The 27,904-nt window shown below is 42.8% G+C and overlaps 1 protein-coding gene across 14 annotated transcripts in view; it reads left to right on the top strand.

Moving 5' to 3' along the window:
- THRB (thyroid hormone receptor beta) overlaps window positions 1-26,430 on the top strand; it is a 366,979-nt gene extending 340,549 nt beyond the window's left edge. For all 14 annotated transcript variants that reach the window (XM_025376929.1, XM_025376936.1, XM_025376933.1 and 11 more), the window contains 3 exons: window positions 10,194-10,340; window positions 15,875-16,133; window positions 20,462-26,430. In XM_025376929.1, the coding sequence (XP_025232714.1) occupies window positions 10,194-10,340; window positions 15,875-16,133; window positions 20,462-20,703 (648 nt within the window). In that variant the 3' untranslated portion in view covers window positions 20,704-26,430. The remainder of the gene's footprint in view (window positions 1-10,193; window positions 10,341-15,874; window positions 16,134-20,461) is intronic.
- Window positions 26,431-27,904: the final 1,474 nt, after the last annotated feature.

Raw genomic sequence — 27,904 nt, 5'->3', positions numbered from 1 at the left:
TTTTACTGATAGGAAAACTGTAGCTCTGAGAGGTTGAGTAACTTGGAAAGCTAGGATTTGAGTCTATGTCTGTGTGAGTATAAAGGCCACTCCTACCATCTACTCTGTGATTTGCTGAATTCTAAAACAGTTTCTTAGGCCACATTATATCAGTTTCCTTTTACTGTTAGAAAGACCACTCCTGGACCAACTAATTAGTAAAATGTTTTGTCTGCCATCTTTTACTTTGTACACCCATTTCTTTCCTCAGATACCCAGTATATGCATATTTAGTCCCTAAACTCAATCCCAAATATTCCCTTTAGAATAGCCTCTAGACCGCTAGTATATTTTTATATCAACAGAAGTCAAAATTTTTTAGCTTAAATTAAATGAGCTTGAGTCAAGAAGGGCAATGGGAATGAGGGAGTAGGGATAGGGGTTGGTAGGCGTGAGTGTGTAGAGATAAAAGACCTTCCAGACCCTTGCAATATTGGTGTTTAATATTCTTATAAAAATTACCTGTTGTGGAAGTTCTTCCCATTCATTTCTCATTTGGACTTCACAGTGCTTTGAAGTAAGCTGGAATTACTATCCCCATTTTACAGACATGCAAACCAAGCCCGAGGCCTTAAGCCGCTTACCCAAGATCACACTGCTAAAAGCCAGGCACCAAAGCCAACTCGGTCTTCTGGTTCCAAGTCCAGGCTCTCCACCCACCTCATTAGAAAGAGTACCTGCCTCACTAGTGCTGGACCATCTGAGACTGACTTTGCTCTTAGCTTATGATGTAAAACCCTTTTTAAGTACCTGCCTGACAACAGATATTCTGTGGTTTCATATGTATCCCTAGGGCACGTTAGAGTACTTCCCCATCTGAACAAGAAGATACAGTGGTATAATTATCCTTGTACTTCAACATTAACATTACAATGAGATAGTGGATCTTTTTCTTAAAACAACATAACAACAACCTTAAAGGAAGTTTTGGAAAGAAAAAGCTTATGCATAATTTACCTGTACTGACACAATTATTTTCATGGTAATGAAACAACAGTGCCAGCACTTTGTTGATGGCTTTCATTAACAGCAATGTTAGCAAATACCTAGATGGCCTTTACCATATGCCAGGTACTATTCTAAGTGCTTTTCATTCATTAACTCCCTATGCCAATCCTGTAGGTAGATGTGGTTAATATCTCCATTTTACAGAAGAGAGAACTAAGGCAGAGAAGTTGAGGAAGCTTGCCTGAGCTCCCACAACTAGTGAATAGTGGTGATGGATGCAGCCAACTCCAGGATCTATGCCTCTACCCACTACCCTATGCACTCTTGGCACCTGAACAAACCCAAACAGCCTCTGAAAGATGCCAGCGTTTTGGAGGAGCAGCTTCTCAGTGCCTTGATCTTGCATCGTCACCCCCACCCTGATATATCTACCAGAAAATTCAAAAGCACTAATTCTGGATTGATAGACCAATTCTAACACAATACACTTGGGGCATAGCAAGACAGAGTCCTACCTCATTGCAAACTTAAATCTATCCTTTCCCCAAATGTGTCACCCATAAATGGACATTGTAGAAACCACTTCCAGGCCTGGCACTGTCTCCTGATTTCAAGTAGTGACCAAGCTGAATTCCAAGTAAGGTAGAAGATTTGAAGTTCATCCTGGACTTCTCCTGGGAATTTTATACTTTTATTGTCTTTACTCCCCACAGAGAATGGACACTAGTCCAACTAAACTTGTTTAAGTAGTCATAAGGTGTTTCTTTCCAGACTTTAAAGGTTTGTTCTTTTATTTAAGAAACGTTTATTGAGTGGATACTGTGTGCCAGGAACTAAACAAGTCAGCCACATTCCTCTAGTGGAAGACAGACAATAAGAGGTAAACAAAATAAATGCAGGTAGTGGTAAGTGCAATGAGGGCAATAAACAGTGTGATGGGACAAAGAGTTTGTGAACTGGAAGTGGGGAGAGACTTCATTTCTCTGAACATGGTGGTCAGAAGAAGCATCTCTGAGGAGGTGACGTGCTATGTCTGGAAGCAGAGAAACCACCTCTATAAAGCAAAATATAATCAAGTATCTTCATGCTGTGTGGTATCTTCAGCAAAGACAGCACAATATCTAGTTATTAGAACCAGTCTTGAGGTCTGCACTGTTCACTTAAAGGCCCCTAACAGTTCACCAGCCTGACCATCTATGGAAAGAATCTATGGCACAGAATGATTTGCCATTAGGTTTCTGTCGGAACCATGAGATTACCCACGCGCAAGAGAGTTTTCTTCTCCTTGTAGGGCTGACATGAAATGTATCTTTGGCGGCTCTTTCATCTGCTCAAGAAATTGTCCCTCTTGATTCAAATGTAAATAACTGCTTCTCCAAGCCATTTTTCTCTAGAGGGTTATTGGGAGAGATCAGAACTCCTCCACTGTCCTGTCTGTCTCTACAACGAACTTCATTTCTGTCACCCTATCCCGCTCTGTGCCTGGGATAACCCCTGCATCTCCTCACAGGAGGACAGTGTTCCATTCAGCCTCCACACTTGAGTATCTATGCTGTGTGTGATGGAAACTTGTGGTAGCTTTTCTCCAAGATGGCTGCCATCAAATTCTTTCTTCCCCCTGTATACACAGCCCATTCTGTCCCCAAGAGAGGTAGAGTCTGTTCCCCTCTCCCCTTGAATCTAGGCTGCTATGTGATGCCTTTAAACAGTGCATTTCGGCAGAAGTGATACTTACGTTACTTCTAAGGTTGGGTGATAAGAAGCCTTGCAGCTTCCACTTGGGTATCCTGGGGGAGGGAAACCACCTGGTCTCTCATAGCAGTTGGCTATATATTTAAAAATAAGAAGAAGAAGAATAAAAAAATAATACATGTCCAACTACTCTGAGACCAGCAGGCAGTGAGGAATCCCAAGCTAGCCATGTGAAAAGGCCACACAGAAGGAGAGACTCCCAAGCAGCCCAGGAACCAGAAATGTGAGTAAAGGAGCCTTCACATGACACCAGCCTCCACTGCCATTTGACGGCAGCCGTATGAGGGCCCCCTAGCTGTGCCCATCAATCCCCAGAACTCTGAAAGAAAATTTAAAATTGTTGTTTTAAACCACAAAGTTTGGGGGTAGTTTGTTATACAGCAATAAATAACCAGAACAGAACTCAATAAATATTTGCTGAACTGAACATACAGTTCCAGTCACTCATCCTTGGAGATAGTACAGTTAAGCCCTGTGTCTTAGCCAGTTTACATATTTACACATACTCCTTGCAGAAAAGTGACTCCAACTGAGTATTTATGCTCAGGACGAAAACTTCACTCTTTTGAGTAGTGAATTAGTCCTGCAAAGACATTAAGAATCTTTACCTAAAGGCAGCTTTGCTAAATGGTATTCATGTACTGGAAGGTATCGTGTGGCAAACAGGCTTTTGCACATTAGGATTTGCCTCTTCTGTATGCTAATACCCCTTTTCCTGTGCTTGCAACACTGCCACATGTTATTTATTTTTTATGTGTTGATGTCCCATTTTGTTCCAAAAAAATTTGAGGAGGCCTATCATGTTAACGATAGTATAAAAATATGTCATATGGGATTACATGTCGTCATTAAAGCTGAAAGTATTCATTTATCTGGAATGGGTACGTACCTTCTTCCCTCAGAGGAACTACTGACATAGTTTTTTGTCTAAGACCAGGACTCATTTTCACTCTAAGACCAGCACTCAAGTCAGAAATAGAGACAGGGCTGGGCACAGTGGCTCATGCCTGCAGTCCCAGCATTTTGGGAGGCCAAGGTGGGTGGATTGCTTGAGCCCAGGAGTGTGAGACCAGCCTGGGAAACATAGCAAGACCCCATCTCTACAAAAAGTAAACAAATTTAGCCAGACTTGGTGATGCTCACCTGTGGTTCCCCACTGCTCAGGAGGCTGAGGTAGATGGATCACTTAAGCCCAGGAGGTCAAGGCTACAGTGAGCTATGATTATGCCAAAAATCTCCACTCCAGACTGGACAACAGAGTAAAACCCTGTCTCAAAAAAAAAAAAGAAAAAAGAAAAAGAAACAGAGACAGTGATTTGATCTGGATTTTAAATCTATATTTGGGTCTGAGAAAATTAGGGTCTTTGGCAAATGAGGAACTTTTGCAAAAGCCATTAAGATTTTCATAATAAATCTAAAGCCAATCTTTAAAGCTTCTCCCAAAAGCATTTAAATCATATAATTTTCTAGTTTTCTCCAATCTACTCAAATCTCTGAGGCTACAGAAATGCCTAATTTCACCACCAACAATTCATGTGTGATGACAAAGTGAGGATGAAAAGCAGAAGCGGGCTGAGAAGAGAACAAGCAGCATCTGATGCCAAACAAGGGAAAGCAGGTCGCTCCACCAAGGGTAGCTCGCTTCTAGACCTCCAGTAGCAGCCCCTGACAGCAATAATCTTGTCTACTGACATCATTTGTTACTGTCTTCTGACATCGTATCATTATTCTGCTCCCTTAATTTTCATGCGAAGTTGTAGCTTTGGGTGAATGTCTACCCAAGTATAAAATGTGACCTTTAGGATCAGAGGAGACCTTTCCTACTTTTTCCCTGGCAGAGATACTGTCTGATTTCACACACTCAACGGGGGTAGCTTCAGACAAGGGGCATAAGCAGAAGGGTCAGATAGGGTGAGTGATGAGACCATATGTGGTCTGTGTGTATAGCTCATAGGACACGTGCGATCATGTCAGGAAGGCATCTATCACTCCAAGTTATTAGAATAACATCAGAAGAAGGCAAGATAATCTAGTAGTTACATGAATGGGGATTAGAACCAGACAGCCCAAGTTCCATACTTGCCTCTGTTGCTTTTTTAAGTTTGACTTTGGGCAAGTTATTTCACCTCTCTAAGGCTCAGATGCCTTATGCCCTTGCTGAATGGCATAAAGCAATAGATACAAGTGGCTTAACACTGCCTGGCATATTGTTAGCAACTACATAAGTAGTTACTACATGCACCATCCTTACCACCACCACACTCCGCACTGCCACCATCTTATTCCTGCTCATCCCAGGAAAAGGGTGAGGCTGTAGTCATATTCCATGGCCCAAGGACCTTGAATTATTATCTGCCCAGGTCTTCCTGCCTAGCCTGGCAAAGGCACAAGAAGACACCCTATGAACAAGTGCAGAAGTGAGAGTCCCATCTGGCCCCAGTCCATTCTGCATGTGCCAGAGAGTTACCTTTTCAAGCCAAGAAGCCCCTGGCTCAGAGCCAAGGACTCAGCAAAGAGGTCAGCTGGCAGCATTTCCTACTCACCTTGAACAATACCAATGAAATAGTCAAAGCAGAAAGCCAGTTGGTCATGATCTGTATAATACCAGCCTCACCCATGCTGAGCAAGGGCTGAGGTCACCCCTGAACACACACCCGAATCTCTCCTTTTACACCCTCCACCATCACTACCCCAAGAAGTCATTCTGGATTCCTTACCCCACGGCCAGTCCACTTTTGGCCCCTGTTTTCAGCTGCCAATATACAACTGGAATTCTCTAGGCCTCTCCATCTCTACTGCCATCCCCATAGTGCACTTCAGCCTGCGCAAACCACAGCTGTTGCCTGCCTGTTTTTTCCTTTGGCTCCTCACGTATCTTCTCCATGCAGTAACCATTGTGTCATGTCTATGCCCTGTTTACAGCCCTTCAGTAGATGCCCCATTGCATTTAGAATAAGCCCATCTCCTTTCTATGTTCTACAATGCCTAGCATCACGGGTCCCCCTGCCTACCTCCGCTTCCTCATTTCATGCCATCACTGGGCTCTAACCACATGGGCCTCCTTTCTGGCTTTGGGACTTTGCACTGGCTTTCCTCTCTGCCTTAAGTGTTCTTCCTCTGGCCCTAAGGAAGGCTACCTTCTTGACATTCCTCAAGTCAAAGTCCACACATGCTTCTCAGAGGTGCCTTGGCTGACCTTCCTTTCTCCTGCCTCCCCATGTATTATCATGTTACCTCCAGACTTACCACAAATTCTTCCATGAATACATGTTTCTTATTTATTGTCTATCTCCCCTCATCACAATACAAGTTCCTTGAGGATACACTGTTCATTGCTGTAACCTCAGCATCTAAAACTAGGCCTGGCCCATAGTACCTGCTCAATAAATACTAGTATATTCATTCACTCACTCGACCAATAAGCATTCTATCCTCCACAACTTGGCCTAATGCCTTGTACACAGTAGGCAAAGACAAGTAAGATTTATTCTCTACCCCCTTAAGTTCATATCTTTGGTGTGATAGATGTATATAACTATAATAAAAAGTGATAGTAATAAATGCCTAAATACCATATGACTCATAGCCATGGGCCACCATGTGTGTTCAAATGAGGTAAACATCATTTCAAGCTGAGGTCACCTGGGAAGACACCTAGGGGAAGCTAGAACTTGAGTTGGGTCTTGAAGAGAAAATAGGATTTGGAAAAGACAAAGATGAGAGACAGAAGTAGGGGCTTTGGAGAAAGCAAAAGTCTGGAGAGAAGGCAGCAGTGAAATGGGAAAATGTAAGGCAAGTTGTAGGGGAGACATAGAGAAGACAGCTGGGCTAGCTCAGGAGGTCCATTTAGGGCAAAGAGAGGATATCAGAATGACAGTTGAAAATACCACCATGAGCTAGCTAAGGCAGTTGGATCCACAGAGGCAAAAAGCAGGCTTTCCCCACAGGTCTGCAGTGGTGAATCTACAAGCAAGCTAGAGACTTATCAGTACTGGAGCTTGATCTTGAGCACATAAATACATATGTGTATATGAGCAAATGTATTTCATATAGTAGTTTACAAGGCTATTAGCTGTAATAAGATATCTAATAGGTTCAACTAATGTCAAATATTTATACTCTATTTTTAACATCTTCCAAATATTTTAGAAAATTATGTATCTTTATTATAGGTGAAAAATCTTCAGGGAAGTAACAAACAGGGTTTCACTGATCAACCTTGATTAACCTGATGTTAACTTGGGTCAATTCATGGATATATACAGACAGATAGATAGATTCTTGTTTGTTCTTCTGGTATCTAAGATCCATTATGGAAAAAAATCTTAATGATAAAATTTGAAGGGTTTTACTTTGTTCATAGTTTTACTTCTAGCAATTTTATAGTCCATTAAATAGCCAGAGGCTTAGAAGTAAATTTTTTATTCTACCTTGATATGTATTTTCATCAGAAAACTTGTGAGCTTGTTACATTTGGGGGTTTAGTTTTACTTAAAATTGCCATATTTCCTTGCATACTTTCTCTCCTTTTTTTCAAATCTTTACACATGTCACAAGTGGAATTCAAATAACCTACACACCCACAAATTGAATGAAAAAATTAACATCAATATTAACCCACCAGCATTTCCAAGGACACTGAGTGCCATTTGAATACATCAGGTTAGCTCTATCAGTATTCACTGAGCAATGTTTAGATTCAACCAGGCCAAAATGGCGTTATTATACTTTTTAATTTTATTTTTATTTTAAAAAGTTCATCCTACATATATATAACTATATGATATATGTAATTAATATATATTTGTATACCATTTATATATATATATGTATATAAAACTCTACATTTTTGAATGTGTGCCCACATTCCTTTTATCAGTTGATCTTCATAAAAGACTTGTCAAGTAGACAAGGTCAGTGAGATGAGCCTCAGTTTCAGGAATGAGAAGAAATTATAAAGAAGAGCAGGGACGTCTGAAGGCTGCGGGGAGCAGCGTTACCCAAAGGAGGAACAGAGATACCTTTTCCTTTAGCTCAATCTAGGTGAGAAAGAGGGAAGGAGAAGGAGGCTGTACATGTGATTATTTCATCAATTCTGTCGGCACCCAGAGAGCCAGCTGAACAGTAGCCTTCCATGGGCTTGCTATGTGAACAGTTGCCCCAAAACAGTGTCAATCATTATGAAACATGACAGAAACCAGGTTTCATCCACTCACTGCCAGCAACACACACACAAAAATAAAATAAAGTAAAAAATAAACAGAAGACACTGCTGGATGATCAATACAAAGTTAAATGCTGCCAGCATTTGTTCTGTATTAATAATACGTTTTTAAAACCTTCCCCTGAGGCTGTAACCATGACTCCTGGGCTGCTCCTGTTGACCCTGGTGCTCTGGCAGCAAGAAGAGTAAAAGAGTAAAAGAATCATCTTTTGCTTTTCCTTCTGCTAAAAATGTGATGTGAACAGTAATGGGAGATATGTGGGAGGAAGCAAGGGACCTGGATTACTCTAAGCTGAACTTGGTTACTGCTAACTCAGTGGTTCTCAAAGAGTGGGCCCAGAGGAGCTTCATCAGCACGTCCTGGGAACTTGTTAGAAATGCAGATTCCTCCATCCTGGCTAACATGGTGAAACCCCGTCTCTACTAAAAATACGAAAAACTAGCCGGGCGTGGTGGCGGGCGCCTGTAGTCCCAGCTACTCGGAGGCTGAGGCAGGAGAATGGCCTGAACCTGGGAGGCGGAGCTTGCAGTGAGCCGAGATCGCGCCACTGCACTCCAGCCTGGGTGACACAGCGCGAGACTCCGTCTCAAAAAAAAAAAAAAAAAAAAAAAGAAATGCAGATTCCCAGGCTCCATCCCTGACCTGCTGAATCAGATACACTGGGGTTGGAGCCCAGAAATCAAATGAGACTGATGCACAGTGAAGTTTGGGGGCCATTATGTTAGGCTAGTCTCACCACTGGCAGTGTCCTCACTGCTCTGCAAGTGAGGAATTCGATTTTGCTCAGCTCACTCACAGTGTCAGTTCCTTATTCCCATCTCCCTTCCCCACCCCCATCTCCAAGCCCCTGGGTGCAGAAAAGAGAACTGGCCTTGTTCCTATCTATTCACTGTGGCTCTAGGCAAAGGTGGCCACCACTGGGTAGGGCTTGAGTCTGTGATCTCCTCGGTCACATTCACATCTTCCTGGGAGAAGCTGGAGAGGCTGGCAAGGAGGGTGTTCAGAGGAGTAGAGATTCTGTTCATTAGTGTCAAAAGGTCCGCAGGGAGTAAAAGCCTTGCAGTAGGGGTGAGGAAGTGTGGAGCTCTGGGGAGACTGCTGTGTGGAGTCGGGGTCACCCAGATCGCAGGCCTGGCCTCAGCAGCTTGCTCTTAACCTTTCTGATCCCTGGTTTGCTCGCCTGCAAATCAGGATTTGAATGAGGACTACTTGAGACAGGGTAGTGTGCGAAGCGGCTGGCTCACTTGTAGGCCACAAATAAATGGTGGTTATGATCATCACAGAGACAAGAAGGAGAAGTGGAGCAGACGCTTCCCGAAGGAAGCACTGGGTGACAGCAGGAGACACATGGACACAGATCACATCAGGGAGGTCACTGAATGAGAAACTTACGAGTTAGATGGCTACCGTGGACATTGGGAAGCGCATAAGTCACCTGGAGGTCTTGCTAAAATGCTGATTCTGTACCACCTGGTCTGGGGAGGGGCCTGAGAAGAAGCCCCCCGGTGACACCCAGGCTGCCGCACTACACTTGGAGCAGCAAGGCCGTGGATTGTTCTTGAGCAAATAAACAGCAGAGAACTGCCCTAGGGACATTAAATACTAGTAAATTCGCCACTCTGCCCTAAGGTTTGCCAAGTTGCCTGTAGACAGCCTAGCAATCTTCCCCCTCAACCCTCAGCTGAGACCACCTCAAACTGGAGTGCGTAGGGCAGAGGGGAACTTCAAGCCCCAGGTGGGTCAGAAGCAAGAATCCACATTTCACTGTTTGCTAGGGCCCACCCATCGCTCTGCTCTATCACTGCCCACAGTGTGCCCACCTCCCCCCCACACACACACCAGCATGTACAGTACTCTGAATATGCCATCCCAGAGCCCCTGGAATTTCTGTCACCTTACCTAAGTATACACCCTTTGTGCATTCAGAAGCAGGACCCAAATTCCTGTCCTTTCTCTTCTCTCTCTCTCTCTCTCTTGCTCGCTCACTCTTTGCAGCAACGGTCCTGTAAACATTGTCACTGGGGGCCTATTAAAGCAATGGCCAAGACATGTATCTTTACTCAAAGAAATAAGTGATGTGTAAACTGTACAGTTTGTTAATAAATGATATGAAAACTGGAAACTGTACAGGATATCAGTTCAGAAGAGATTTTCTGCCACATAAGAACTATGATAAACAAAGCTCCCTTCAACTTCTTCATTTAAATCTTTCTTTTTTCTCCTCCTTAGCCAGAAGACATTGGACAAGCACCAATAGTCAATGCCCCAGAAGGTGGAAAGGTTGACTTGGAAGCCTTCAGCCATTTTACAAAAATCATCACACCAGCAATTACCAGAGTGGTGGATTTTGCCAAAAAGTTGCCTATGTTTTGTGAGGTGAGGATGTTGTTTTTCCTTCTGCATTATTTTTAATTATAGTTTCACCAGTTTCCAGGAATACAGGGTATTATTTACAATTTAATGTTAATTAGTAGGGACTTAATCATATGAAAGCAACGTCAGTACAAAATGAAAATGCATTCTATTTCATTGTATTCCCCACTTTCTGTATTTAGTCATCATTCATTAGCTTGTCCATGTAAGGCCCATCAAGATCCTATTCATCCCCCTGATTCCAGGCATTGAGAAATAATGATAGCAATAGACTCCATTTATTCAGCACCTACGATGTCCTAGTTACCACAGTCAGGTACTCGGGTTTGCCTACATTAAATCTAATCCTTCTAACAGATTTGCAGGGTCGCTTGTATTAACCCCATTTTCGGAGGGGGCAATCAAGATCAAAGAGATTAAGTTATACAAATGTGACCTCATGGTTGGAATCTAGGTCTGTATTCTTCCCAGTGCATATCCCAGTGAGATGACTGCGTGGTCATTTCTTAATCCTCAAGAATAAGTTAAATAGCCCTCACAGAACCAGGCTCTTAATATCCCCACAAATCGTTCCTCTTTTCCTATAAGCTTACTCTTGCTTGTCCCATCTTCCGGGCACCCTGTAGAGCTGTCCCACCAGAGTTCATCGACTTTCCCTTTGGGACACCTGAACTTTATCAGGCCTGCCGTGTGGTGGCAGATGCCACAGTCTCTACAGTCAGCTACATGGGCAAGAATCCTAAACAAGTTATCCAATGTCTTCAAACTTCACTTATCTCATCTTTAAAATGGGGATTACAATAGTGTCTACCTCTTAGAGCTGTTGAAAGGGTTTTTAAGTGGGATAATATATTTGTAAAGAGATTAGACAGTGCCTGGGTTATAATAAGTATTCCATAAAGTTTAGCTGCTAATACTGCTTTTATTTTATCTGTTACATTTCCATCCTGCCTCTAACCTTCCTTTTGTTTTGTTTAGTTTTTAATCAAATGGGGTTATGTTTTCTGGAGAACTTTAAAAACAAATTTCATAAGGTGCTTGTCTATTGCTCTGTATACCTTCAATGGGGACCAGAAAGATACCAAATAGAGAGGGGCACGGGCAGCTGTGGGCCCCTTAGGTAAGCGGGCTGAGTGATAAGTGATCCTGGTCTCACCTAAAAAGAAGCTAAGTTTCCACCCCTGGAATGACTCCCTGCTGCCTTGGCTTCCAGCTCTCTTGTGTCTTTGAGTCTGCAATAATGGGAGCCCAGCTAGAATCAGAGGGACACAGAGACCTCAGACATTATGGGGACACTTCTCACTGCCGATTTCTGAGCCTCCACAGAAGCCATACCCAGAAGGACAGGGAAGTGGGCTTCGGGAAACAGACATCTTGCCCATAGACCTAGCTGAGAGAGCACGTTTGCCACTCTCTTAGCCCCAGCTTCACTGTGGTAGGGGCCAGGTGTCTTAGTTCAGGCCACTACAACAGAATACCATAGACTGGGTGGCTTAAAAACAATAGAAATGTATGTCTTACAGTTCTGGAGGCTGGGATGTTCAAGATCAAGGTACCAGCAGATTGTCTGGTGAGGGCCTGGTTCCTGATTCATAGACAGCTGTCTTCTCATTGTGTCCCCTTCATGATGGACAGGACAAAGGAGCTATTTGGGATCTCTTTTACAAGGCACAAATCCCATTCATGAAGGCCTCACTCTCATGACCTCATCACCTCCCAAAGACCCCGCCTTCAATACCATCACAATGGGGATTAGGTTGCAATATATGGATTTTGAAGGGATACAGACATTCAGCTATAGCACCAGGGTACCCGATATGCTAGTACCCACAACCTTGCAGTAGCAATGACTCAGACCCCACACCTAACGAAGTCAGTAGGTACTGAGGAAGGGACTTTGACTTATATCTCTGTGTTGGCCATGGAGCTGCCCATGCCTTTGACACTTTTTAAAAGTAGACATCTATTAACATTTTAGAGGATATTACAAAAATTATACATATTCATTGAAGGTTTATTTATACAACATAATAAAGGTAATGATTTATGGTAACACTACAAGATTTTGGCACCTATTTTAGTCTTTCTTCAAATATTTATGTGTGTACATACAGACATACACATACATACATATATATGAAGTATAAAATATATTTAATGTATACCACAATGTACTGTGTATGAAATTATTTTTAACTTATTAAGGAATGTATATATGTCATAAGAGTGCAGCTCAATAAATTTTTACAAACTGAACCCACCCACATGATCGGCACCAAGATAAAGAAACAGATCGTTACCAGCAACTGTCACTGAACTAACTTTTTACCCTCAATGGGAGGACATAGCATTTATATATGTTTTCACAAAATGATTTTCAATGACCACATAGTATTCCAAAGAATACATCTGCCATAAATTGTGTTATCTGTTTTTACTGGATCTATAGTTCATTTCCAATTTTTCACTAATAAAAATTATGCTGATGTGAATTTTCTGGCAACTATATCCTGCTCACATCACTGACTACGTTTGAAGGGTAAAGCCTGGACATGGAATTTAAGGACCAAGATACACAGGCTTTTGATATGTGCTGCCAAATTGTCCTCGAAAGAGAAAGTACGTGCACTCTCACATCCGCACCGACGGGCTTGTTTCCCCTCACTCCTGCCAGTTCTGGCTGTCATCTTTCTGTTTTGTTTGTGGGGATGGTTGTGTTTTCCTGGACCTCTCTTGGTCCTCTATCTGGCTGTGTCCCTTTGCCCCCAGTTTTTGAGTCTGAGGAGGAACTCTACTGAGTCTATCACCTCTACAGCTCCAGCCAGCCTGCCAGTCACATGGTGCCCTTTGAATGCCCCTCCCAGAGATTTTTCTTTTTTTTTAATGTAAAGCTCATGTAAACCACTGAAGATATATTTCAGTTGAAGGAAGAAAACAGAAGCAGCAGCCGTCTCCACCACCAGGAGCAAACACACTGCGCGCTTTCGTCTGTGCAAGGGTGAGGGGTCAACACGGAACTTTTCAAGCACAGGTTGTGGCAAGCTGATCTATCCAAGTTTCCCTAAAAGTCCAAGCCTGTTGCATTTTTGATTCCATCTCTCCTTCTACCCTGATATCGTGTGGTCTGCTGATTACAAAAGACGATGGCGGTGGGATGGTGGGAGCACCTTTACAGCAGAGATGCATGCGCCCTCTGTCTTTGAGGCCTCCTGATGACCTTTAGCCTTTGATACTCTCTTGGAAACCCAAAAGAGAGGAATTAACTGTATAGGTTCGTGAGCTACCCGTGGAGTGGGCTGGAGATCTCAGGTGGTCTTGAGAGCCAGGGGTCTCTTGCCAGAGGCAGTTTATCACATCTGCTATTCAAACTGTGTTCATGATCATTGTTCTTCTAAGATCCATGCCAACCCACCAAACAAGACTGGCATGACACCAGGGGCTTCACAAGATCTAAAATCATCGCTGGCAGAGCTGCCAAAACAACATGCAAAATCACTCCTAGAGTGCAGGGCCCTGTCGTCTTTGCCAGTCAACCTGAGTGATGCTCTCCTAAGGAGGCAGGAAGAACCTGTGGGAGTATCCCTGCATCTCTGCCTGTCAGGCCCTTGTTGAGTGTTCTCACAATGAAAGCATTTTGGCAGGTGTCTAAGAGATTATTTGCCCACGTGTTGAAACAAATCTCACCAGGATCCTACAAATCCCTCTTAAAGGAAAAGGCATCTGGCCCAGTTTTTAAACCATTGGTGATCCTTTGCAAATACTTATTCAGCTTTTATTTAAATTTGAACTAATCTTCAACAGTTGGTATTTAAACTAGAAATTTGCAAAGGAAAATTTCTACTTCATCTATAATCAGAATTGGTTGCAAAGGTGGGGCCTGCCCAAGTTTGCATACTTTGTGACACATTTTAAAAATTAATGGTTTGATCTGATTAGTAACTTCTTGTTGCTGTTCTATGCTAGTCGTTCTCAAGAGTGGGATCTGTGAACCAGCAACATAAGCATTACCTGGGAACTTGGGGGAAATGCAGAAACTCAGGGGTTGGGGCCAGCAATCTGTGTTTAACAAACAGCACCTAGACAAAAGCAAATCACAGTGCTTTATAAAAAACAAGTGGAAGGAGAGAATTCATATGTATGGATTCCAGATCAAATATGTAATGACTTATTCTGAAGAAAAAGCCAAGGAGTTTGAAATTAACTGGTAAAGTGACTAGGCTGAGCTAGTGAAAAATATAAAATGCCCAGTATTTTAGATATAATTCAGTTGTATTACTTTTATATAATAACCTAAATTGGACTGGTCGAGTATTGCCAAGAGCATTTCCCAAAAGGAATCTGTAACTGCTCTAATGAAGAGATAGATATTAGGTGTTACTCACATCTTTGTTGTTTATGGAAACTCAGTCATATCCATGGTAAAAAGAGTTATGTTTCCTTCTTCTCTTGGCATTGGATTCTGACAGTTCCAGTTTCAAATCCTAGCCTCACCCATGAAACATTCATGTGACCACCCACCCCCACACCCAGCTTGTTACCCTCTCAGTGCCTAGATTTCCACATCTGTAAGTAATATGGAATTCGAATATTTACCTCATTGTACTGCTGTGAAGATTAAATGAGGTGATGCATGGAAAGCTGGGCATGATGCCCAGTTCATCAAACACACCCATTTACTAATAGCCTTCCAACTACTTTGATAATGGCATTTAATTAAACAGTCTCCCCTTCCAGAAAATAAGATTCTGGTTTTTATTATGTTGCCTATGAGCAAAGGTATTTTTTATTATTAATGTTGCCACATTCTCACAAATCCTAATTAACAGGGTAACCAAATGAGCTTAAAAGCAGATTGCAACACTGGCAGAAAGACCCAGTGTGTTGAGCAATCCTGTGTCTAAGGTGCTGAGAAGAACACAACCTTGGGAGCCAGGAGGACTGAATTCTGCTCTCCCCTCTGCCTTTAAGTCCCTGGGTGACTTTAGATGAAGCTTATATCTCAGGGCCTCATGGGCAACATGTATCTCTGCCAACAACCCTCTAGTTTTGTGCCAAGAGGCTCCAAGAGCAAATGTGCTTCAAAAACCAAAAGGAAGCCCAGTTGCCAGCTAAACAGTAGGGTAAGCTGTTACCTATTCAAGCTACAAGACAAAAAAACAAACAAACAAAAATGGAGAGTTTCACATAAACCCTGCTCTCAAGCAGTCATCAGTTGAAGTTATAATACAAACCCCCAAACTGAGGGGCTATCAGCACAGTTTCCCACACGACTGTAATAGCGTTTGGAGAACTGGATCTGTCATAAAAGCAATGCAAACTCCTGACGTTAAAGTTGGTGCAGATTACAGCCAACTTTGAGTATGAAAAATGGTTGTTGAAAGCCTGCAGCCAAGTAGGGAAGGGAAAACCATGGGCTCAAACAAGGCAGGACAAATGTTCGTCACAAGGTTATTCCTATTGCTTTTGAGATACTGTATGTTGTTCCTGACTGGCATTTTTCCATTTGTTCTTTGCTGACATGAGCTGGTTCTTTTCAGCTGCCATGTGAAGACCAGATCATCCTCCTCAAAGGCTGCTGCATGGAGATCATGTCCCTTCGCGCTGCTGTGCGCTATGACCCAGAAAGTGAGACTTTAACCTTGAATGGGGAAATGGCAGTGACACGGGGCCAGCTGAAAAATGGGGGTCTTGGGGTGGTGTCAGACGCCATCTTTGACCTGGGCATGTCTCTGTCTTCTTTCAACCTGGATGACACTGAAGTAGCCCTCCTTCAGGCCGTCCTGCTGATGTCTTCAGGTGAGTATGCCTAGACTCGTTCGTGGGCATCCAAAGAGCTTTTGCTTGTCTAGTGCTAATTCCTATCACTTGAGTTTTCAGTCCCCCTTTAGCTTCAGAACATAGCTCACTCTTCTTCAGTGAGAAATTGCAGGCTTGCCACTGGACTGGGAACTTAAAGGGGGGTGTCAGATGTCTGATGCTTTTTGCAGTGTCCCAGGATAGAAAGAAGCCAAAGGAGCCATCTTAAAGACTCTATGAAGTGATCCACCTTTGGTGGATACTCTGCAGCCCTCTTCATAGTCTTTGGCCAAACCTGCCTCCTTCTGGTTTGGGGTATGCCAGATATGGATGTGAGTGACCACACGATTGTGTGTTAAGTTCTGTGTGTGTGGAAACCATGGATGCAAGCTAGAATTTGTTCATGGCTTAGCTACAACTGAAGTTTCAGTTATCTACTGCTAAATAGCACACCAACCCAAAATTTAGTGGCTTAAACATCCAGGATGGCTGGAGTTCAGCTGGGACATCAAACACTGGTTCAGGCCTCCCTCTATGCGGCCTTTCCTCCTGCAGGGTAGACTTCTTACTTAGCTGTTGATTTCCAAGAGAAAGAGTCCCAAGCACATGAAAGCAGAAGCTGCAGATCCCACGAGGCCCAGTCTCAAATCACACAGCATCACTTCATCCACATTGGATTGGCCAAAACAAGTCTGAGTGCCAGCCAGGACTCAACAGTCCCCCTGTAGATGGGAGGAGAGCACAGAATGGGCAGCCGTGTGTAAGCCACTACACATCAAACCCTTTCAGAGAAGATAGTTTTAAATAGAAGTGGTTTCAGAGTCCTCTGCATTTTCAGGGCACCCAAGTGTTGCTGTACTTTGGCACTTGTCACTCTGCGCTGTAACTACCTGCTTCACTTGTCCACGTAAGTCCCTGTGGACTTTTTTTTTTTTTTTTTTTTTTTTGAGGACATAAATGTGTCTAATTGTATATCCAGCACCTAGGCCAATGTTCAGTAGAATTCAAGAAATGCTTATTGGATAAATGGCTGAATATGTGGGTAAAATATACATCGAGAATCCTTTGTAGAGTCGCTGCTTCCTGGTTAACTCAGTAGGATTTTTTTTTTTTTTAAACCTGAGACAGGGTCTTGCTCTATTGCCCAGGCTGGAGTGCAGTGGTGTAAACACAGCTAATCGCAGACTTGACCTGCTGGGCTCAAGAGATTCTCCTGCCTCAGCCTCTCCAGGCACACACCACCACCCCTGGCTAATTGTTTATTGTTTTGTAGAGAGAGACGGGTCTCACTATGTTGCCCAGGCTGGTCTTGAATTCCTGGGCTCAAATGATCTTCTCACCTCAGCCTCTCAAACTGCTGGGATTATAGGCATGAGCCACCACGCCTGGCCTAGAATTCTTTTTTTAAAGCTGATCTAGAAATGTATTTACTATAGGAAATTTAGATATGGCAGACTTTCCATGAAAATTTCAAGGGTAAGTAGATAGAAGAGCATCATGAACTCCCGTGTACACTGTGGCACACAGACTCCAGACCAACCCCCCATACTCCCCACCTCCTAGTGTTCACACCCTGGATAATCTCCTGTCCTTCAGTGTGTGCAGGACCCGTGCCTTGATTCTAACCAAGAGAATATGGCAAATTTGACGTCACCCCCATGTGATTACATTACATAATCTAAGATTCCCTCTTGCTGGCAGACTTGCTCTAGGGACTCTGGGTGCCAGCTTCTTGAGGTAAACCACCACGTGGGGAAAGTTCCCATGAAAGGAGCTGTAGACAGCCTCTAGGGCTGAGGGTGGTCTCCAGCGACAACCAGCAAGAGATGGGGCCCACAGTCGTTCAGGAGAATTATTCTCGGAGAAATAAAATGTATAGCTTATCCGAGGTTCTCGTCACACACTCCCTGTGTGACTTTGAGTGACCCCTAGCTTCTCTGGGCTTCAGTGACCTTTAAAATGAAGAAATTAAGCTACATACACGGGAATTATATTTCTGGAGGGACTCATGGTAATTTTTTTAGCTGAGATTTTAGAGGTACAAAGACAGTTTTAAATAATGTTGAATTACACCATGAGAAAGCTATTTCTTTGACAGTTTTCTCTTCCTGGTTATATCTCCTTCCAAATAAGGCAAGGAAAGAGACTCAGTGTGGTGCTAGTCTGCCTTTAACACCTCTCTAACGCTTACTAACCTTCCTTTTTAACAAAGAGAGAGTGGATCTCAGGAGCAATGTGCAGCCCGAACCTTCAGCTCCATAGTAACAAAGGCTTTTGCCATGCATCCATTTTTGTGGTTATCTTCTTATGTACATCAAATGGATTTTTATTACTGAATAATAAGATGTTTCCTCTTTAGTGGGTCAGTTTCACAGATTATTAAGCAAATCATCTTAGTAAGGTAGACAAAGGGAGAAGTAGGTGGAGATGGCAAAAACTGAATGTGATGCCAGACGCTATCAAACACCAAAGTGAATGATTCTTCCCAGTTCTCTCACGTTGTGAGGCTGACACTGCCTGACAGCTACAGGACAACTTAATAACTTTTCACAACCCACCCTCCCTAGTGATGTGGACCCTCTTCATTAATGCTGCCAGGACCAGGAAAATATTACAAGACACTGTGCATTTGGCAAATGATAGCTGCCTGTCGGAGCCCCAACTCTCCAATTCCTCTGCAGCCTGATGTTCTAAGCCCCCTGTTCTTTGTGCCATTTCAGTTACACAATATCTTAGACTTTTTCTTCAAAGACTTTTCCAAGAGCCACTACTTCTAAGTTCCTTGGTCCTGCAGTGCAAAAAGAAAAAATGAAAATGATCTGAAAGACATTCCTTTGAGAACTTTTGTCTTAAGGAGTTAAAATGGTCTTCAGTCTTTAAAATGTTTCTCTCTTCATAAACCTGTTCAGTGCGATTCAAGCATCATCAAAATGTCAATTCGTACTCGCTATGTCATTTATGTGACCATCTCATCTTTATCTCTTTTGTGGCATTAGCCACAAAACCCACATTGTATTTTCCCTTTGAAACAATACATCCGAAGCAATAATATGTTGATCTTCTATCTGGATTAAAAATTAAAGGATCCTGTGGAAAATTCTTGCACACTCAAAGAAAGAGAGAAGATAGGGGAGAGGGAGAGAGGGAGAACCAGCAAATCCACAGAGCAGCTTCATCAAATATGAAGGAAAACACAAGATAAAAATGTACAAATTTCCATTTGAGCTAAATAGGGGATTCCAAAAGCCCGTATGGTTTGTTAGTTTGTTTAGACTCAGAAGGGTGAATTGAGACATTAGCCCTGATTCTTCCTTTCCAATGAAGCAGAACCCTGTTTAGATTCCTACCGATCCAAACACCTCCAGAATTGGACCTTTGAAGTGTGAATTCATTTGAATTGAAGAGAACTGAGCAGGGGCGTGTTGGGCCTCCTAGAGCTATTTGAGGAATTCATCCAGGTTTATAGATTATTTTTGTCACCCAAGTGTCTGCAGCCCAGCTATTTCCCAGTCGTCCAGCCTCCTTGTGTCACCCCTTTATCACTTTTGGAAAGTGACTTGAGCCTCTGCCACATACTGTGGGAAGCCCAGTAGTCTATGCAGGACCTGGGAAGATTTCCTGGGCTTTCCAGGGTCCCGGTGTCCTCTCACTCCAGCTCCCACTGTAGCTGTTCTCTTCTCTGCATGGGGTGACTCTGGCACAACTCCCCTCCCCTTTTCTTTTCATTTCAATTCCAAAATCATGTGTAAAACAAGGCTGCTATGGTAGCAATTTTACTGAAGGCATAAGGAAAGGGAAAGGCCAGTTCATTGCAGCCAGGAAGACAACACAAAGTTAAACATGGTGTTTCTTGGTCCTCAAGGAAATGTCTTACTATTCCGCATTCCTCCTTTGGCCTCAGGCCTGCTGCAATGTCCCCAGTCCCTTCATATATCTCCCCTTTCTATGCATGTCCATTGCTAGTCCTCTTCCCTCTCCCAGGCAGCTAGTGAAAATTCAAAATTGTTCCCCTCATCTTGCAGAATATTTCAGCTGTCAGCCTTCTCCTCCTGTACCCTAGGAGGGAGGCATCACCTTTCACACCCAAGAAGGTGATCTGTCTAAACAGAGATATTTATCTGAACAAAGTACTGCCTCTCTTCATAGAAATGATGCCACTCCCCTGGTACCTGGTCCCTGGAGCACCAGAGTTCACGCTGCATCCATGCTTATGGCTAAGAGGGAAGACCCTAGATCTGCCCGCCTCCCACTAAAGGCCTGGAATTGGACAAAGCAAGCCTTCCCTCTTCCATCTCTGAATCAATGTCCATCTTGTCTCTTCCCCGCAGATCGCCCGGGGCTCGCCTGTGTTGAGAGAATAGAAAAGTACCAAGATAGTTTCCTGCTGGCCTTTGAACACTATATCAATTACCGAAAACACCACGTGACACACTTTTGGCCAAAACTCCTGATGAAGGTGACAGACCTGCGGATGATAGGAGCCTGCCATGCCAGCCGCTTCCTGCACATGAAGGTGGAATGCCCCACGGAACTCTTCCCCCCTTTGTTCTTGGAAGTGTTCGAGGATTAGACTGACTGGATTCATTCTCATAATTCCTACAGCACTACTGGGTGTCATTTCATTCCATTGCCTAGCTCTTTTTTGTTTGTTTCTTTGTGTCAGGAGGGATTATTTGGGAGGGAAAAGGGAAGTAGTCCTTGGCATAGACATGGATGAAATTGCCCCTTGAATGCGGGTACTTGAAACTATTGCATTTCGTTCTCCGGTCCTTTGATGTGAATGCTCTGAAGGTTTTACGGTTGTGGAGGTGGGGTGGGGGACAATCATTAACTCACCAGCACCAAGCATCACCAGCTCCCACCCATCCCCAGTCCGAGACTCGAGTCAGCAAAATGGCGCTGCAGGACACTAAAGAAGCCTTAAAACCAAGATAATATGACCACCTCCACCCAATCCTGATGTGTGCAGGGCTGGAGTTAGCAGAGTACAGACCACGTTTAGTTGGATGTGGCTTTCAGCCTTTTAGGGAAAGACTTGAACAAATTTGCATCTGTTCAAGAGCATGCTGTTTCCAGCACTCTTTATCGTCTCCTAGGAGCATAACTTGGAATGCACAGGAATATTTGTGTCCTAAAAAATCAGTTGTCCTTCCAATATCATTTTTATACCCTTATTAGATTTAATTCAAGTTATACAAGGGTGTGACTCAAGGATGTACAGATATTGACTGATTGAGGTCAACAAGGAAAATAATTTTTTTCAGTGAGCCCAGAGAAATTAGAAATCTTCACCATAGTCAGTGATTCCATGGTTTCCAAAAATTCATAGTATTACCTCACAGTAGGAAGGCTTCTTTCCCATTTAGGCTCAGAGAACACTTACAGAAATCAAACCTATTCACAGGGTGGCACCCCTTTTCTGTGGCATCTGATCTGTCATCTCCCAAGCTCCCGAACTTCTTTATCCAGGTTGTATCTTTGCTGAGCTGACAACAGATTTCTCTATGGATCAAATATTCTAATCAAGGAAAGATACACTGAAATTTCAGTCTTCTTCCAGAGAAATTCTGAGGAGAGATTAGTGCAGCTACATTCTGAGTGGAAGGAAATGCAGTGTTCTGAGGGCCCCTTCATGTCCTGATGGCTGGAGGATGCTTCCTTCTGGTCAGATCCTCAAGCTCCTTCCCTCATTGACAAATGTCTCCTAGTCCCCTTTTTCCCTCTGACTCTGAGGCACTGCATAGCTTGACTATCTCTAAACAGAGACTGGCCCTGCTACTGACCCTCCTGTCCCTCTTATAGCACACCCTGACAGATACTCAATAGAAAACACCTGCAGACCATGTGCACACTTACCTTTCCTGCCCAACCTGCCTTCCCAATGGCCCATGCTAGAATAGCTTGTGCCCAGAAAACAGTGACACTTCATCTCTTCAGTGTCAGAAAATGGGCATAGAATGTACCCATGCAATTGAATGTATCTCATTCTCCACTGGCATAGTAGATATAAAGTATTTCTTTGCCTACCTTTTACTGCCTTATCCTGGAAATATTGGGGAAAACAAGCCATATCAGTGAGATTTACCTAAAAACAAAGGAAGGAAAGTCACTGTGAAAACCAAGTAGATGCTTTAAGTTTGGTGGAGCATAACTGGCCCGGAAGTCTGGGTGCCTGAGTTCTAGGGCATGCTCTGTCAGCTGGTAGATTTGTAATTCTAGGTCTTGGTTTTCTCACCTGGTGAATAAGTCATGATCTCTAAAACCCTTCCTGCCCTTAATATTGTATGCATTTCAAGGGGAAAAAATCTGGTTCCTTTGATTTTTTTTTAAACACTTAAATTCCTAACTTTATTAGACAAGAAGTATGGCCCACTTAACAGTTAAGGAACATAAATTTGGTATTGACTCGAAATAATAATTTGACACAATACTAGTCAATCATTTAGAGTCCTTGGAAAAAGAAGAGGAACAGCACTGAAAATTCCAAGTGTGATTGGAAATTATCTGGGAGCGGGGAATTAAATGTTCAATGCATGAAAGCAATTGTACTGGCTTCTGGGAAAAAGGAAACAAGAACATTGCTATGGAACTTGTTACCCAAAGAAAGGAAGTAAGTGAAAAGATTGACAATTATAAGCACGAAGGTCATTGGCAGATTACCTGCTTTATCTACAGACAGATCGTTTTGGGGTTTGGTTTTGTCTAGGCAGTCTCTGGCCAGGCTCCTTAAGTGCTTGCTCTAATATTTCAGCTTCCTCTCTTGACTCCTTGAGGAGCCACGCTTTGGAAGACAAACACTTAGCCACCTCTGTGCTCCAGGGTAACCCTGAGAAGCTCTGCTGTCTGGGGCAAGCTTTCTTTCCAAAGGGAATGAGAGGAAGGCAAGCAGGCAGGGTCCTGCAGCATCAGGCCTTCTGGGGAAGGGTTCCTCATTTTGTTTGACACGGTCCTCAGTACATCGGACACCCAGATTTGAATATAAGTTCAGAACCTGATCTCAAGCTGAATCAGAATGCTTTGGGGACTAACCATGATCGAGAATTGGCCAAATGGTATAGCATATAACAGCCATCCAGCCAGCCCAAGTAAAGGAACACTTGATCCTTGGCACCTTAAATGATTGCCTTCAATAGGCAAAGTGCTGGTCTGGAAATCTTGTTGAAGGCTGAATACTTCATGTGGAGTAGGACAAGCCTTAGCCCACTTCAGGTTGAAAGGAAAGGCCATAGGACTCAAAAGATAATGACTCTGAAACTAAACTCCTTCCTTCTGAAGCTGACAGAGGTACTTAGTGCATCTCAAGACTCCATCTCATAAAACTCATTTGTGAGGGATTTGCTCTAGATTTTTCTAAACATTTTTTCATCTATTGTCCAGACTTGCAAATCCAGTGTGGACCTGACGGAGACACCCTTCACACCTGCACTCCCACCCCCTCGGCAGGGAGACGTCTCAGTAGAGGAGAACACACCCATTATGCTGGGATTCGTATTTATAAATCACTTCCCTTTTAGGGATGAGCGGTGTGGGGTGTGTGTGCGTGCGTGTGAGCGTGTGCGCGTGCGTGTGCGTGTGTGACCCTCAAGTGTACTTTGCTGTTCAATTTAGACGTGCAGTATTTCCAGAAACAATGAAAAAAGTAAGATGTTTTCTTCTTTATGATTCTGCTCAAAACACCACGTGCCGCCTCAGAGCTTTTTCTAGAGCCTCGGTCCTCAATGACGCGCTTGACGTGTTGATGCCTCAGCCCAGCGAAGCCCCCTCACCTGTGCCCCGGGCGACAGCTCTTCAGTGTGCAGTGCAGGCCTGGGGTGGACTGCCAGGCCTTCGCTCTGTACCAGCAACGCCGTTCTTGTTGCTCCTCCCTGAACAGGGGTACAAGCCCTGGCCCCTCCTCGACACTAAGCCCCCCACAGACTCAGCCTCCAAGGAACCGCTGAGCACCCTCGAAGCATGTCATTGTCGGTGATCCCTTTTTATTCTATGGAACTCTAACCTATTCGTGTCATATTGACCTTTTGCTGCATGAGTCATAAATTATGAAATCAGTCTTACGGTTTTTGAAATGTAGCCAGCATTTGTAAGGCTAAACCTTTTTCATGAACTGAATTTAAGTGAATACCCAAGCCACAGTTCCTCTTCAAATGGAGAGTGATGATCGACGTTTGAATCTCTGTGCCCTTTCCAACGGCTATGGCATCAGGTTCTAAAATAAGCTCGTAATTTTTCCTGTTATTTTAATAATATGGAAATATTAGCATAGTGTTTCTTTTGATAGTGATAGACTATAATCCATATTTAAATTTTATAGAGAAGAAATTTTATTGTACTGTGATGTAGATATTTATTATCCAGGTAAGGATTTGCCCGGTGTGTATTTTTTACAATTGAGACATTTTACTTTAATCTTTAAAAAAAAAAAAAAAAAAAAGCATTAAAAACACACTCAAAAAAAAAAAAGAAAGAAAAACAGACTGGGGGAAAAAAGGTTTGGCCTTATCACAGAATTTTTACTGTGCTGTATAAATGTTTGCAAATGCGAAAAGTGTGCATTTATAGTATGTTTCCACATTAATTAATGCCGCCTTCAAGAGCAATATTGTGCAGGTAAAACGCTGTTTGTGGCTTTCTGTTGCACAGTTAAAGCTGACCCGCCCTATGCACAAGACAATCAAATATAAATCTGTCCTCCTCAGGATGCAGATAATACTCATGTAAATTATGGAGCACAATGTAAGACAAAAGAAGACACTTTACATATGTTTTGTTGATACAGAAATTATCAGGGCATGAATGAGCTGATGTGACATTATGCCACTTCTTTCTTTTGGTTCTCCCTTATTAACTTGGCATTTTTCATTTGACCATAGAGCCAAATTGGTTCTCCATGCTTTCCTCATAGAAAATCCTTTTTTTTTTTTCCCCATAATGTTTTCATGCCCTGAGAATCAGAAAAATACTACAGAATAGAAAAAGATTTAGTCATTGGAAGATTTGTGTTTTGCAAACAGTGTTAAGTGATATTGCTAGATGGTGATATTTTTTTCAGCCTAAAACTCTGTTGAAATCTGTGATCAAAATGTTTTAAACTATCCAAAAAAAATTTGTATATTTGGGAAAAATGGATTTTTACATAGCTTTTGTATGCAGATATAAAACTGTAATTATGAATATAGTGGGCGTAGATAAACTCATAAGCTTAAATTCTAAAAAAGAAAAAGCTTATAACAGATATACTTTCCTGTCTCTTTCTTTAAATATTATTATTTTCTACATAGGCAAAGAGTTGCCTTCACTTCTCACTTCAGCTGCTGCCAAAAGAGGGAAACAAGGATGTAAGGACATTCATTTCATAAACAGACATCTATTAGAATAAGCAAATTTACTTGAGAAGAAAGTATGAAGGGAGAGAAGAAACTAAATAAAATGCTGATGGGGGGGGGGGTTACCTCTTTGGAAGGGGCCACAAAGATGAGGGAAGGAGAGAAGTAAAGTTTTGCAGCTCAAGGACAACATTCATCTTCTCATCTCAAATTATTCAGGAATATTACTCATGGAATTATATTAACATCAGCTGCCAACTGTCAATCTCAGTTGCCCTGAACACATGTTAATTGAGATTCTTTCTATGACAAGTAACAAAAAGCTAACTCAAACTGGCTTAAGCATAAAGCTAATTATTGACTTTAATATCTGGGAAATCAAGGGTATTTGCAGACAAAAGCTTCAGACATGGCTGGATCTGGGTGCATTTACTCAGTATTCTCAGGAAGCTCCTTTCTGTATCTTGTCATTCATGTAGACTTAACATTCACAAGGTCTTTCACCTTATGGTGGCCTCCAATAGTTCCAGGATTAGCTTTACAGCTCCAAATATAGTGAAAAGAGAATTTCTTTTCTCCAACAATGCTAATGAAAATTCTGGCCTAATTCTCATTGGCCCAGTTTGAGTCATGTGCCCATTCCTGAGCCAATCACTGTGGTGAGGAAGACAGATGCATAATCAACCTTATCCTCAGGAATCCTGGAACTGGGTGAGGGGAAAGAGGAACAGTCAGCCTCATCTAAACTATGGACTGAGAGTTGAGGCAAGATGATTCCTCAAAGAAAATTCTAAGTCTTGCTGCTATAAGTGGAGGAGAATTGTGGGCAAGCAAAAGCAACCAATGCCCACACCAAAGGTAAATCTGAAACCACATCCCATTTCAGTACAGCAAGCACGTCTCCTTCACACAGAGGAAGCTCAGCTCAAAGTGTTTATTTGGCCAGGACATGAACCAAATAAACACTTTCCAAAAAAAAGTGTTTGATCGCATTCTTCCTGGTTCATGAAAACACCAGTCCAGGTAAGATGGGGCAAGCATCATTATTTCCCTAGGCCAGATCAGTTCATAGTACTATTTTCTGAGTTTTTCCACTCTTTATTCAAATGACTAAGTATAACCTTTATATATTTATCTCTTTTCTACATTATGCACCTCCCAACTGTATCCTAATGAGCATATTTCCCTCCTCTGAGAAATTACTGGATTCATTGATTGTGGAGAGCTGGAACATATATATTCCAGCTAGGTACAATTCTTAACCCCTTTACACAGGCAAAGCCAGGAGCTGTTGTCATGTCACAAACCTGGAAAAGTCTAATAATCTATGAAGAGAAGCAAGAAGACAAAGTTGGTTTGCTTCTCTACCCTCAAAATAACAGCTCACTCTGGTTTTATATTTAGACACTCAGGGCACTGTAGCTTTGTAAGTAAGTGGAAGTAGGTTTGTGTACACAAATTCTGACGCATTAAATGTGGTTTAAACCAAAGCAAAACTTAGTAGAACTACTGAAATGCAGAATGTTACAGATACCATTTGAGCATGTATCTCAAGAGAATTCACTGACTACTTGATGAAAAGTGCCATGTTATACTCTTTAAAGACAATCTACCTACACCATACACTGATGAAATGATAAATGAAGTCTATATCTGTATAGCATTATTGCCTGGAGGCTATATTAAAATGAGAAGAGAATTGCCTTAGCCCAGGTTCCCCAGAAAGCAAAGCTCATGCTGCAATTTTATTAGGCATTATAGCACCCGAGGAAGAAGGAGTGGAGGCAAAAGTGAATGAGGCATAGAAGAAAAGAGAATAAATATAAAGTGCATTGCTAAGTTGGCCATACTTAGTACCCTACACAACTGAGTATTCAATTGTGTAAGACCATCTTCTAAGAGGCCATACGAACTATGCTGATCTGGCACAGTGGCTCACGCCTGTAATCCCAGCACTTTGGGAGGCGAAGGCAGGTGGATCACGAGGTCAGGAGTTTGAGACCAGCCTGACCAATATAGTGAAACTAAAAATACAAAAAACAAATCAGCCAGGCATGGTGGTGCGCACCTGTAATCCCAGCTACTCAGGAGGCTGTGGCAGGAGAATCGCTTGAACCCAGGAGGTGGAGGTTGCAGTGAGCCGAGATCACACCACTACACTCCAGCCTGGGCCACAGAGCAAGACTCCATCTCAAAAAAAAAAAAAAAAAAAGAAAGAATTTATCTACTGGCTCTCCCATTATCAAAAATAGGGCTAACTTCCTCCACGTTTAGGTTGTATATACCTGGCCACAGAGCAGGTCCCGTGGTGCTTCATGCTTCAGGAGAGAAAGCAATCCTCATGTGGGGAAACTTGGTCTCTGCTTCCACAGATGGGCATACCCCACCTACACTGGTTGGCAGATCAGGTGGCAGGTGGGGTGAAGCAAGTTGCCCTGGGCCCTGAGG

Source organism: Theropithecus gelada, chromosome 2 (assembly GCF_003255815.1).
Source record: "Theropithecus gelada isolate Dixy chromosome 2, Tgel_1.0, whole genome shotgun sequence".
Taxonomy (NCBI): Eukaryota; Metazoa; Chordata; class Mammalia; order Primates; family Cercopithecidae; genus Theropithecus; species Theropithecus gelada.
Note: the sequence above shows the minus strand (reverse complement) of the source record. Positions and strands in the feature narration are given on the sequence as shown.